Here is a 12,880-nt window from a genome sequence, read left to right as displayed (position 1 = left end):
TTGTGGGGGTTTTTTTTTGAAGGGTTTTTTAAGTTTTCCTGATCTTTGCTTGACTGAGATACAAGGAATAGCTCTTTTACAGCTTCTTGAAGACAGGCAAATTTTCCATGAAGATACTGAGCAATTTTTATTCCTGCAGTTTAGGGAATCTGCACTTATAATTAATTATCTCTATCATTATTAACTGTTAATGTCTCCACTTAAAATAAAAATAATTCTTTTAAAGATAGGACTCAAACTCAGACAAAAGGGTGTGTATGTTGCCATCTAGTGTTACCCCTTCTACATCTCATTTAATCCAGGAATGTAATTTGTCACTCCTTTTAAAAACATAATTCTTATGACAGTTAAAAATGTATTTCTTATGTTCTCATAAGAAGATAAGTACAAGTGACTGAATTCTTCTGTGATCCCTTCCATTGACACCAATATAAGTTACATAAATCTAATGGGGGAAGGGAATTTTTGCCATACATTTTATTAACTGATGTATGAGGTCTTGTACACACGGACTCATTGAGTGGTAAGGTTTAAGGGCAAAAGAAAATACTTACCAGAAATACAAGGTTTAAGGACAAAAAGAAAACATATGGCAGAAAGACAAAACATATCAGAGACACACTGGTACGGGCAATCACCAAAAGTAGTGATAACAGTAAATAAATCTAAGTTAAATCTAGGAAATCTCATTCATTAATCTACTCTAGAATTAAGTAAGGAGACAAATCCATAACTTTTAGCTCTGGCCACAGAACTCACCATTAACCATAGAGTAAGTTTCAAACACAATAAAAGTACAAGCTTGCAGAAGACAGACTGCAACCTGATGAAGAATGACAGTTTCTCAATTTAGCAGAATGGTGGCCATGAACTAACACTTCCAAATGCTGGGATTAACATACCATCTCTGATTCTCCAAATGAACCTTGACTTTTATGAAATGATAGCCACATTTTCCTCAAGATTTCCTACAGGCTAAGCTCACAGAGTTTGGTGGTGTTGCATGCCTTGGTAAGATTTAGGGTGAATCTCCACATAAACGCATAGCATTTGCTGAGTGTTTCATAAATGCTGCCTTCAGTCAAGAATGAAGTCATGCTTGTTCACAAATTTTGTCTCTACTTCTACAAAAACAACTATGAACAACAGAAGAATCTGTGAACTTGGTAATTAAAAATTTCTTTCAAAGAGCTGTAGAACCAATGGACATTTAATTTTCCAGTCAAGGGATTTTAGAGAATGGAGTATGCAAGGCCAAGCTATACCAGTGTTTTTTAGTGTGCAAACTACATTAAAGAGCACACCAAATCACCACAGCAAGAGTTGAGTATTTGTATGAATTGTTGTCCTTTTTTTCAGAAAGTTTTCAGGATGTCTCTGTAAACCCATAAGGTATGAGGATATCTGTGCTTTTTTATGAATTGTGGAAAAATTATTTAGAGTATTAAGAAAACATCAGTTGAATAATTCATCATATTTAGAGTTTTCACTATTGTCAACCTAACTTCTGGAACGCCTCAGCATCCCAAGGATCAGGCCGCTGTAAATTGAAACAAACCAAAAAGAAGACAAAAACACCTGCTCAGCCCTGGTGCAGCCTCATCTCAAGCCCTGTGTGCAGTTTTGGCCACCACAACATAAAAAAGGACATTCAGCTGTTAGAGAGTGCCCAAAGGGGCAATGAGGATGGTGAAGGGCCTCGAGAGGAAGCCACATGAGGAATGGCTGAGGTCACTTGGTCTGTTCAGCCACCTCCACCACATGCTTCCCATTTTTTTAATACTTAAATTCCCCTTCCAGCAACCAGTAACACGAGCTTACTGCAGCCTGAGCACCGGCAGAGTTCGCTCACCGCAGAACAATGATTTGCAGTTTACAGACAATGAATCAAGCTTCTTGTACCAGGCACGTGTTCCTCAAAAGGATTTGTCGTGGCATCTGGAGACAGCCATGTGTCTCCTTGTCGAGCCTACCAGCACTTGCCTCCTGTTGACAGGGTGACACAGCAAATCCTTCCCAAAGCGGTGACTGATGTCCTGGGTGACAGTGGCCCCAGCTGGGGGATGTGCCAGCTGAGCCCACGGTTCTCTTACCCAACAGGAGCTAGCACATCAAAATGCAGAAACCCCTTGTACGAGCACAGCTATGAACGTGGCCAAAGACAATAGATTAAAAGGTATTTCCCAACTCCATTGCTTTCACATCTTCTTGAATGTCAGAGAAGCATTTTCTTCCCTGTAATTTATGATTTTCTTCTTCATGGCTTTCAAAAATAAAACTGGGATGACAACAGCAGTTGCTACCATTTAATGAAGATTTTTGATATTTTATCACTGACAGACCATGAGGTTCTGCTGAGCCACAACCGCATTTCATGGTAACTTGGCCGCTTCTTTTTTGAGTTGACAATTCTTACTGTTCACAAGCACCTTAATTTTCTGTGCTGACTTTCAAGGCACAGAGACAAAATTTGCCACTGTTAGAAACTCTATAATATGAATAATTCCAAGTTATGCTGAAAAAAGGGCTATTTACTTAAAAAAACCCCTAAAATTTGAAATGTTCCAGTGTTAATAAAATGCTGTATTTAAAATAAACATCTAAAAAATAATTTTTAAAATAATGTATTTGGATTTTCAATCTTACCTGATGCTTTTTTTTTTTTTGTTGTTGTTACTTTAATACAAATTTTTTTTAAAATCTAGTAGGCACAAAAATTGCTTTAGAATTTGTTCTATTTATAATGGAGGCAAAACTCTGCTTGGTAACTTAGATTGCCTGTCTCCTCAGTTACAAGTTTAGAAACATGAAATCCTATCTACCCACTTAACACACACAAACGAGTAACAAACCCTGCTCATGACTTCTAAGTTTCTGCAATGAGAAATGTAAGCAAATATCACTGGAAAAACCAAACTTTGCGCCCAGCCAAGACATCACTGGAAGCAGAGTGCAATTACCTAACTCTTGTCCAAGTACGGTTCAGTTTGCTATTTCAACGTTAACGCAACTCTTTCATCTCCTTCTATTTATACAGCCAAAAATGGCAGGTCAAATGTTTGTGTTTGCAGCATAAAAAGGAGAGATGTTATTGTACAGAAAGCTCAGCCTGACTGCAGGAGCTATGAGGCAGATATGTTCAGTGGCACACGTGGGATTTGCAGGTACAGCAGCAGTTGCTCAGCATTTTCCAGTCCCACATCATGAACTTTTGGGCCAACAAAGCACACGAGCTCAAATTAAACTCAACAGCAACTCATTATGAGTGAATCAGGACACTCCAGAAAATTAATTCTACTGATGGAAGCGGATTAGAGTAAATTGATGTTAAAGTAGTTGGTAGTACCACGTGTAAAACTGACTTAAGGTAAAAAGATGGTTTCGTAAAAAACGTTTTCATTAAAGTTAATTCAATTTTCAGTTTTACCCCACATCTCTGAATGTGATTGAGTTAATTAAAATACAAAGATTAAAAGTGCTCTCTGTCAAACTTAAACACTGAAAAATGCCTCTGTGCAGTGGGCCTATACTAAGTGCATCTCGATATTTTAATTTTAGCTAAAAATTCTCTCTAAAACAGGCCTTGTATTTACAGCAAGTTAGCTATTACAACACATAACTAGCATTATTTAATACTTTGCTGCAAAATTTATATGGGGCAAGTCATATTTTCATGACATAAAAATAATTCATAGTGATCCTAAATAGGTAACAATTATATGAATGATAAAAGGTAACTAGTTTGAGCATATTATTTTTAAAAAGGGTAAGAAAATAGCAGCTACACCCATAAAACGGTCATAAATTTCCCACATAAAATGATTTCCCAGCAATCTCTAATGGGAACTGATGGCTCTTACATGGCACCTTTGTGTTTGTCCATCTGGTAAGAGTAAAGGTATTCTTTCTTTTGACTGAATGCATACCAATCTGCCAGCAAAATAATTCCTGAATAGAATGCAAAAATGTATTTTCTTATGAATAAGTATACACTACATATCAAAATTCAGTTTTCTACTCAACTTCCTCACATGTTTGTGGGAACAGGACAGCAGAAAAAGCAAAGTATAATTACAAAAAACCCAATTTTAAAGCTGAAGTGACTTCACATGGCAAACACTTCCCAGCCTTGGTGTCTCCCAACATGACAATATTTATTGCGATGAAACTGGAAAAAGTGACTCGTCAGCTGACTTTAAACAGACGTGTGTCTACTGCTGTGGTGATCAGGTCACTTCAAATTCTTCCTTTTGCATGTGCGTCACCGAGCACGAAGAAGTCTCATGAGGAGCTTTCTGGCCAAGGGGATTTACTGGGCCTATTATTCTGCTCCTGATATTTATCCTCTGATTCCGCAGGAATAGCTGCTCCCGGTTCAAGGGTTTCTGATCTAATATGCAAAGCATTTACAATAGTCAGCAGGAAACCCAATACGCTTTTGCCTGCGCACTCTGGAGCTGGTGTAACTTTTCCATTAACTTAAACAAATGCTGCTGTATTTTTAGACCATGTAATTACCCCACATCAGCAGGCTGGCCCTTGTGAGAGCACGCTGGAGAAAGATTGGAGCCCTATGCTCCTCTGCTTATAAAACTCTGAAACCCAAGCCCTCGGATGTGGTGATTAATGAAATACCTCTTGATCATTTGATCTGATCCCACTTGCTGAGGTAAATTGTTTTAGTTTTCCATCGGCATAAATAGGATTTTTCGGTATAATGACTGGAGGGTAAAGACTTCACACTTGGAAAGACATACCATTCTGTGTTAATGGAGGACCACTGAGAATTGGAACGCGCTTTACCCTTGTTCATTCCTCCCCCAAAGATAAAAGACCAAGGAGATATTTTTGTTATGTCCCAAAAAAGTGCCTTGCTTGAAATGCTGTACGAACATCCTGGTAATAGCATTAGCCCTCTAATTCTGCCGCTCAAAACCCTCAACAGCTCTGTGATTACAAGCATTTGTCAAGAGGCAACAGGCATTTGGCAATGACAAAATCTGTCATTTTTCTGAAGTTGGAGTGTGCCAGTCAACAGCTGCATTAGGCTGTCGGCGTAATGTACTGCAAAACATGGGCAGATTCACAATGACACCATTAACACTTTAATTCACTGTTTTGATAACACGAAGCTCCACGAGGCATACAGTTGGCCTCTTCTGTCACAGAAATCAGAGGTTGCTTCAGGTTTGTCTGTGCCACAATTCAACATGGTCACTGTAAAATATGGTCAGGTCATGCTTTATTTCATACAGTATTTCATTTTCTTTCTTTGCTTGTAAAATACACTTCAGTTTCAGAGAATGAACAACTGACTGTAAAACATGGCATTGCCAGGAACACATTAAAATAGTTCTGCTAAATAAATAAACAAATAGTTAATGCATTTAAAATTACAGTACAATAAAATTTTTAGAACATAATCACTTGCAGTGATTTTGGAATTATATATACTATGTTTGGTTTCAGCAAGTAATTATTGTCACTGAATTTCATAAATGGATATGTTTGATGCATCTAATGTGTTAAGGAAAGTAAAAGCTAAAGCAAAGAATAGTTACATGAATAATTTGTTTTGCTTTATTTTATACACTGATATAACTTGCATGTTTTTCCTGACCTCCAAAGCCACCTTCATTTCAGTGGATGGCTCCACTTGTTTAAGAATGTAAAGACTGTAATTCTTATTATTTCTTTTCCTTACTGATATAAAAACACAAACAAAAAACAAACACACAAACAAACACACTGAAGAGAACTAGATTAAATTACATGATCTTTTTAGTGTGGTTTTATCATCAGCTCTTTTAGGGTCAACGTCTGCGGCCAGCTCTTAAGAAATGATCCTTGGAGTGAGTATCTTCTTCATTTCTGATCCTAATGTCTCAGTGGAATGTAACTATTATGGGAATGGGAATCTCACAGGTAGGTAGAAACACCCTCACAGCAGTCTGTTTTGCATTCAAACGCTGTATCTGTTCAAGCAACATTAGGGAAATGAACATCTGTATCCCCAAGAAGGGGTGAATACCCCCAGCTAGATGATGACTGAAACACTGGTGGTTAACACCCCAACAGACACAGCATCTCTGTGTGTGTAATGGATAAAAGCCAAGGTATTTTTTAGGAAAAAATTAGGTTTGGAAGGTGTAGCCTACAGGCCATGTCCTTAGCACTGGAAGGCATTACTCCTGATGAGGCCACAGGGTTAGCAAAGAGAATTCACTGTACAGAAATCTCTCTCTTGGCAACAGGCAAAGAGAGAAAACGTTGCCCACACACCTTAAATTTTAGAGATCTGTTCTTTTCTATTCCCTTTGTGAATCCATTATTTATGAGTATGAATGCTCTACTCCTAAAGAATTTTCTTACCATCTCCACAGCAAATATTGCCCAGAAAATATACACTAGGATATGTATTTCCAAATCCATTTGGCAAATTTAAAAAAAAAAATTGTGTTAAACTATTTTAAAATTGTGTTAAGCTAATTTTTCACAAGAAAATAGAATCTCATCTTCACTACAATGCTCAGGGAAAAATATTTTGAGGCTGGATGTCCCAGAATTCCCAGAGTAATGTAGGGGAAGAGGTAAGCAATCTCATCACCTCTGAAAATAACACCATTTAGCCTGGATTTGCACAAGGAGAAAACTGCTGTTCATAACATTGAAGTGTAATTACCTACCTACAAGTTTAAAAAGGGTTGACAGTCTGAACTCCTCTGAATGATGGTACTTCAAAAGCCCAACTGAAGAGGCTGAAATGTGGATGAAGAATCCTGGTTTTGCAAATGACTCAAAGGAACTGTATCCCGATAGCCACGTGTTCTTGTGAATGACAAACGTAGATCTGTTGTGAAAATCTTCTGATTTTTTCCATTTAGAAACAACAAGAGTATTATTGGAGGCCAGCTGAAGAAAATAATTTGGTCTCTCAGCTGTTTCAAATGAAATCAAGCTGGAATCTGAAAAAATAAAACACAAGAGAGCACACAGAACTTGTTTATTTGCTGATAAATGCATCATAAATTCAGTTCATTCCAATGTACCACTACTGACCCTAGTAGCATGAGGAATGAAAATTGGCTTTGGCCTTACCAGTGAAAACAGCCTCAATCTTGTAAGAAAATGCACTGTGTAGGGATTGCAGAGTGCTAGATGGTGATGATTATTAAGTTTTCTAAATGCTCTACACATTCCAACAGGAATACAAAGAGATTGAGACATTTGCCCACACCAGGATAAAGGAATATAGCCCTGCAGTCAAGCAGAACTTAATTTACAGTCTTTACTAAGCCATTTGTTTAATAAAAACTTTAACTCCATCTAACTAGGTTTAAAAGTTTGCCATCAGGAATTGATAGCTTAAAAGCTCAGCCTTTCATTAAAAATAAATTAGAAAACTGTATTTTGTATTCAGCTCTCTAGCTCTCCCTTTAAGAACAGTACAGCAAAGTCTTTTTTCTGGCAAATGTTCCCTCATGTTACCTTACCCTGCAGTACTTCTGATTTCAAGCAGCCTCTGCACAGCCAATTGCAGGGCATCAGATCTTGAGCCTGTCACGGGCATCTGTTGCTCACAGAATTACTTCATTCTATTTTGCTGTAAACTCTGCTAGTCTCTTGAAAACAGTCATTAATCTACTGTAAAATCAACTAACCCTCCAGGACTGGCTAGCATTTCTTTAAAAAAAAAAAAGCTTAGAAAACAAATGATCTCTATTAAAAGGATGTATTATCACATTCTGGTGTAACACTTCTGGAAGACCACCTTGTTTTCTGAGCATAAAAGTTCCAGATAATCTGAAAAACCTAGCAGTACTAGTGAACGCCTTTTTATGAATTGCCTGTAGCAAACAGGTCTTTGATAAGTAACAAAGGACAGTCAGTGTGATTTTTAACACCTGCTGTATTGCCAATCAGTGCATTAATACCCAAACTCTCCATTGTCCAGGAATGCCTGAAACTGATAAGACATGCATTGTGCTGAGGTACCAAAGAGGCATGAATGTCCTATAATGATACAGAACATTGATTGTGCAAATTCCTCATGACCAAATGATGAAATTTCATTTGCTCAAACTGGACCACAAGGCACAAACTCTATTTGCCAGGTTAAATTCTGAGAGAGATTTTTATAGGGGAACAGAACAGTAGGACTGACCTTCCCTTTCCAAACATAAATTGAACACAATGTACAAGTGCCTCAAAACTATGACTAATAAAAGAAATCTATACCCAGCGATTCTGTTACATGAGCTCTGGTGTCAGTTCTACAGACAGCAGTAGTAGTAATCAAAGACTTAAGTGACACAAAGCCACCTTCAGGCTACCCAAAGAGCTCATCAGGGGACTCTGGTCAGTAAAACCATTGATACCCAAGTGCTCTGTGGGCATTAAAGCTGTGTATGCAGACAACTTAAGCATTTAAGAATATCACAAACGCTGGGTATACTCTTGTAGGTTTTCTGCATATCTCTGAAGGTGTGCCACACACTTTTCATCTAATGAAGAGGGAAGATTCCTTCAGGGAAACTTAAGTTGGGACCCAAATGACAAAAGTTTACAGCACTCACCCTTACAGAGCTCAGTCAGTGCCAAAGGGCATCTCTGTGTGTGTGGGCAGGCAATGAGTGATGGTGGCAGAGCAAGGGAGGTGGGGAGCACTTCCCTTGCAACATTTCTCTCCCATTCTTTCCCACTTGCACCAGAGGAGAGCTAAAGGGAGCAGCACGCAGATTACTGGGCTGCAATACCAGTTCGGTGCTTCTGAAGGCTCAGGTGTGGGGAGGCAGCTGCTTTTTCAACTGCTTACAAAGCAACAATTTAATAACCACCAAAGAAAATTCTGGCAGATGTTAAAGTGTACATTCAACTGACAGATAAAGCAAGAAATTTTTAACCCAGGTTTATTCTTAAAGACAAGGGCAGAGTCAGCTCTGTCTTATTTAAGAAGCTACGTTATTATGACTTTACCATGTGCTTTGGGTTTATAAAGTCCTGAAGTGAGCATGAAGCTCACTACATGCCCAGGATCATCATCATCTTCCTTCACAGGGAATACAATGCCATCCACCAATTTTGCTGCTATTACAGATCTTCCATCCAAATAGCTGACCAGTTTGTATGGGCCTTTTCCCAGAGCTGTAGAGGAAAAAAGCAGTTATTTTTCATGTCAAGTGTCACAAATGCTTGAGCTCTGACCATTAGGGCAGAGTGAAGAAAAGCACATCTCACCACTCTGCAAACAGATCTAGGTGCCATGCACTGAATGAAAGAAAACCAAAACAAACCTTTTTTAGAAAACACATGTTCTGCGAACTATCAAGAATACCTACTTTCAATTTTCAAGATTCATGATCAGCTTCTCCTTTTTGTTCCTCTTATATGCTTTGGTTTCATAATAATTTCATTGGAGTTAGCTGGCCCCTAGGTTAATTGATTTAGGATCCTTCTAAACTATTTATTTGTATGGTTGAACTGATTATACAGGTCTTACTACTTTTTAAAACTTATTTTATTAATGTCCAAAGCATGAGGCGTATTGCAGAGAATAAAATTTTGTTGTCAACAAGCATCAAAAAATTCCCTGAACAGTGAAGTCTTATTTGTGAAGTATGACAGGAAGGAATCAGCATCATAAGCAAAGAATGATCATACAAGTTAAAAAAGCCAAAAATATGCAAATTCATTTTTAAACCTTAAAATGCCACACCTTCTCATTTAGATCAAACTTTATTACAGAAACATAGTTTAGAGTTTATTTTTAAGTGTTTTAAACTATTTTTGTTAAGTTCCCTGTTAAAATTAGGCATTTTATGCCTCACCTGAGCAGTTCACGTCATTACCATTTTACCCACATTGTAAAACAGCAAGCACACATCTGAGATAACTGCAGCTATCGGCTGGGAAGTTAATAGCATTGATTCTTAAAATCTGTTCCAACAGGTTAAAATTTTGGACTACAATTTGCAGCTTGCCTTCATACTCTGGTTCTCCAAAATCTTAAAATTTATTAAGAGTTTTGAAATCCTAAGGATGCTGCATTACATGTAGAGACCTGTATCCTAACTGGCTACCTTTTCATACCATCAAATTCTAATGGCATGAAAAAGTAGCCAGTTAGGATACAGGTCCATTCCCACCTAAACATGTACAAAGATATCTTTTTACCTTCAGGGCAGGGAGTTGAAAAACCATGTTTAAATTACTACTTAAAAGTGCTCTGGAAATATCCTTAGATCTTTAAGTATCCCATCTCAGGCCCATCTAAAAGCTGGGAGACAACAGCCACCAGCAGATAATTCCCCTTGACCAAAGACAAAAGGCTTCTGCTTCTAGTAGGACTGGAACTATTTCACTCTGGATTCACCACAAAGTGAATATCTCTTTCTGGTCTAAGACAACTTCTTAACCTTCCTGTCTCCAAATCAAATAAATTCTGGGTCATCCTACTCTAAGTAACATAGACAAGAAAATACTCAGCATGGAGATGATTTTTTTTTTTTTTACCCACTGGCAGCTCTGAAACATCATGTTGAATCCTGATGAGCTGGATTAGCAAAGAGTACAAAAATACAAAGAAAGAAGTATACAATAACCATGTTAATTTCAAGACTAGTCATGTGCACACATCTCCACTAATTTCTGTCAGTGAGAATTAAGTAACAAAGGCAATAACACACCTTAAAAGTGTGTGTGATCATTTAGCTTCACTATCACCACAGATGTTAGAGACACTGCACTTGCAGTCTACCTGCACTAACATTGTCTATTATCTGACTGTATTTCTTTTATGAAAAAAACCAACCAAAAAGAAAACTTAAAACCTTCAATCACCTCTTATAGTTAACTATCCTTTATATAAATTTATTGAAAGTCTTTAAATGGAGATTTAGATAAAATTCCCATCCATTAGTGATTTGACTCCACTCAAAATCTTTTCAGGAGTCAATGTGTGAGAAAAGGCACATTTCTTGGCCATATTTTTTGGGCATGGCACAGTGCAGAAGTCTGTCCTAATTTAACTTGGTCCCTTTTCTCAGACCTTTGCAGGAGTGAGCTGCTGCAATATTGATCAGAAGACCAAAATACTCCATGTCATGTGGACAGACAGGCTTCTAGATGAGCTTGATAAAGAGTTACAGCATAAATAGCAGAAGCCCTGACCTTTCCTCACACCAGGCTGCCTTGTGTGCCACATCTGACCGTGCAGACACAGGCAGGGTGATTTGGAAACAGCCTGAATATGGGTTCCAGAGCTAACACAGCACACAGCACCCTGTGCAGGTTCAAGGTATGGTCCAGCACCTTCCCCAAGGTTTGCACCCCTCTGACAGCCACTCCGATGCAGCAGCAATGCTGGTCAGTCAGGAACTCCAAGTTGGGTCAGACAGACCTAAAAGGAGAGTTGCTCCCCTCTGGGGACAAAAAGTTGCCATAGCTTAACAGCTACCTCCCTCTGGAGGCTGCACAGGAGGCTGTGAGTGATTTAACAACCCACTGGGCTCTGTTCAGCTTTGAACTGCACTGCACCTCAGCAAGTAGCACCACTGGCACTTTTCACTTTATATTCCATTAATTACTTCATGATTTAATTGTTTAATCATCATCCATCACTGCAAAGAAAATTAGTCAGACACATGTTCTTGGGAGAGGTCCAGGAATTATGAAATTAAAAACCTTTGAAAAACCAAAATAACGCAGCAAAACAGAAGTTAAGCAACAGTTAAACAACTAACTGGCTAGTTAACGTAACATTCACAAATGTTTTCAGTAATAGAATCTTTGTATAAAAACAATTGTAACACTTAAATTAAAAAAACCCAAGAGTCCGTTGATATTTTTTCATTTCCTTCAGAACTTACCTTTGTTGAAATATTCACAATCATAAGCTAAAAAAAAGAAAAAGAAAAAAAATGCAGTTACAGGCATTCTATAGATAAACAGGTTTTCTATTTCCCTTGACAATTATGAGGTGAGCCAAATGCTCGGCCAAATTTGATCATACCAAACATTTATTTAAAAGTTATAGCCAAATATTTGCTGTACTTCAGATAAAATACTAATTTAAACTACAGAGATGTACAGAAAGCATTGATTCCCAGCAGGAAACACTAGGCTTACATACTTACAGCTGTCTTTTTGTGACCTCTAGTGGCTATGACTGAGCTTCACATAAAAACACACCTTTTCCATCCAAAGTTAAGAGTAACCCCCTCACTCAGAGGCCAGTTTGCTGTGTGACCCTGAGCAAGCTGCACACTCTCCCTGTACAACTGCAAAGTGAGAAAAATGCTTGTTTCCTTCCATTCTTTGCATCTCCCCTTCTTTTATCCCATCTTTGGGGAAATGACAGCCTCTTGTTAGGCATTTCCACTAGGTGTCAGAGAAAAGAGCCTCAGATTTTCAAGTTCTAAGAATTGCTGGAGAGGAATCCTAAGGTAATGGCTCTGCCCAGCTTAAAATTAACTTGTTTTTCTTCAGAAGACGTTTCTTTATATTTCACACTTGCTCTGTGGGCTCTAATAAGGCACGTATGTTTACTAGATCTTATTAAGAAGTGAAGTTCTCCTGAAGATGGAAATCACTTGAGCTGTGAACTTTGCCCCTTTGGTTTGAGGGATGCATGCTGTACCCTAATATAGATTTCCCATGTTTTCTCCTTTGACATCATAGGACAAAGGGATTAAAAGCAGAAAAGTATCACTCACAAACATAGAAAAAAGCGCATAATCCAGCTAGACCAGAATGAAATGGGAATGAGAGGCACCAGTGAGGCTTAGATTCAATTCATGGCCCCAAGTTCAGTTGGTGTGACTGATTTTTGGGGTCTGGCTGCCACGAATGCAGGGCAGGAGCAGCGATGGTGAAACAAACT

The 12,880-nt window shown here is 38.2% G+C and overlaps 1 protein-coding gene across 1 annotated transcript in view; it reads right to left on the bottom strand.

Moving 5' to 3' along the window:
• The window catches only part of OTOG (otogelin), a 92,415-nt gene that overhangs the window by 28,393 nt on the left and 51,142 nt on the right, over nt 1-12,880 (bottom strand). Inside the window, exons 31-33 of the mRNA XM_058806859.1 lie at nt 11,868-11,894; nt 8,977-9,144; nt 6,687-6,965 (exon numbers count right to left, since the gene is read on the bottom strand). Of these exons, the coding sequence (XP_058662842.1) occupies nt 6,687-6,965; nt 8,977-9,144; nt 11,868-11,894 (474 nt within the window). The remainder of the gene's footprint in view (nt 1-6,686; nt 6,966-8,976; nt 9,145-11,867; nt 11,895-12,880) is intronic.

This window comes from Ammospiza caudacuta, chromosome 6, assembly GCF_027887145.1.
Source record: "Ammospiza caudacuta isolate bAmmCau1 chromosome 6, bAmmCau1.pri, whole genome shotgun sequence".
Classification (NCBI taxonomy): domain Eukaryota; kingdom Metazoa; phylum Chordata; class Aves; order Passeriformes; family Passerellidae; genus Ammospiza; species Ammospiza caudacuta.
Note: the sequence above shows the minus strand (reverse complement) of the source record. Positions and strands in the feature narration are given on the sequence as shown.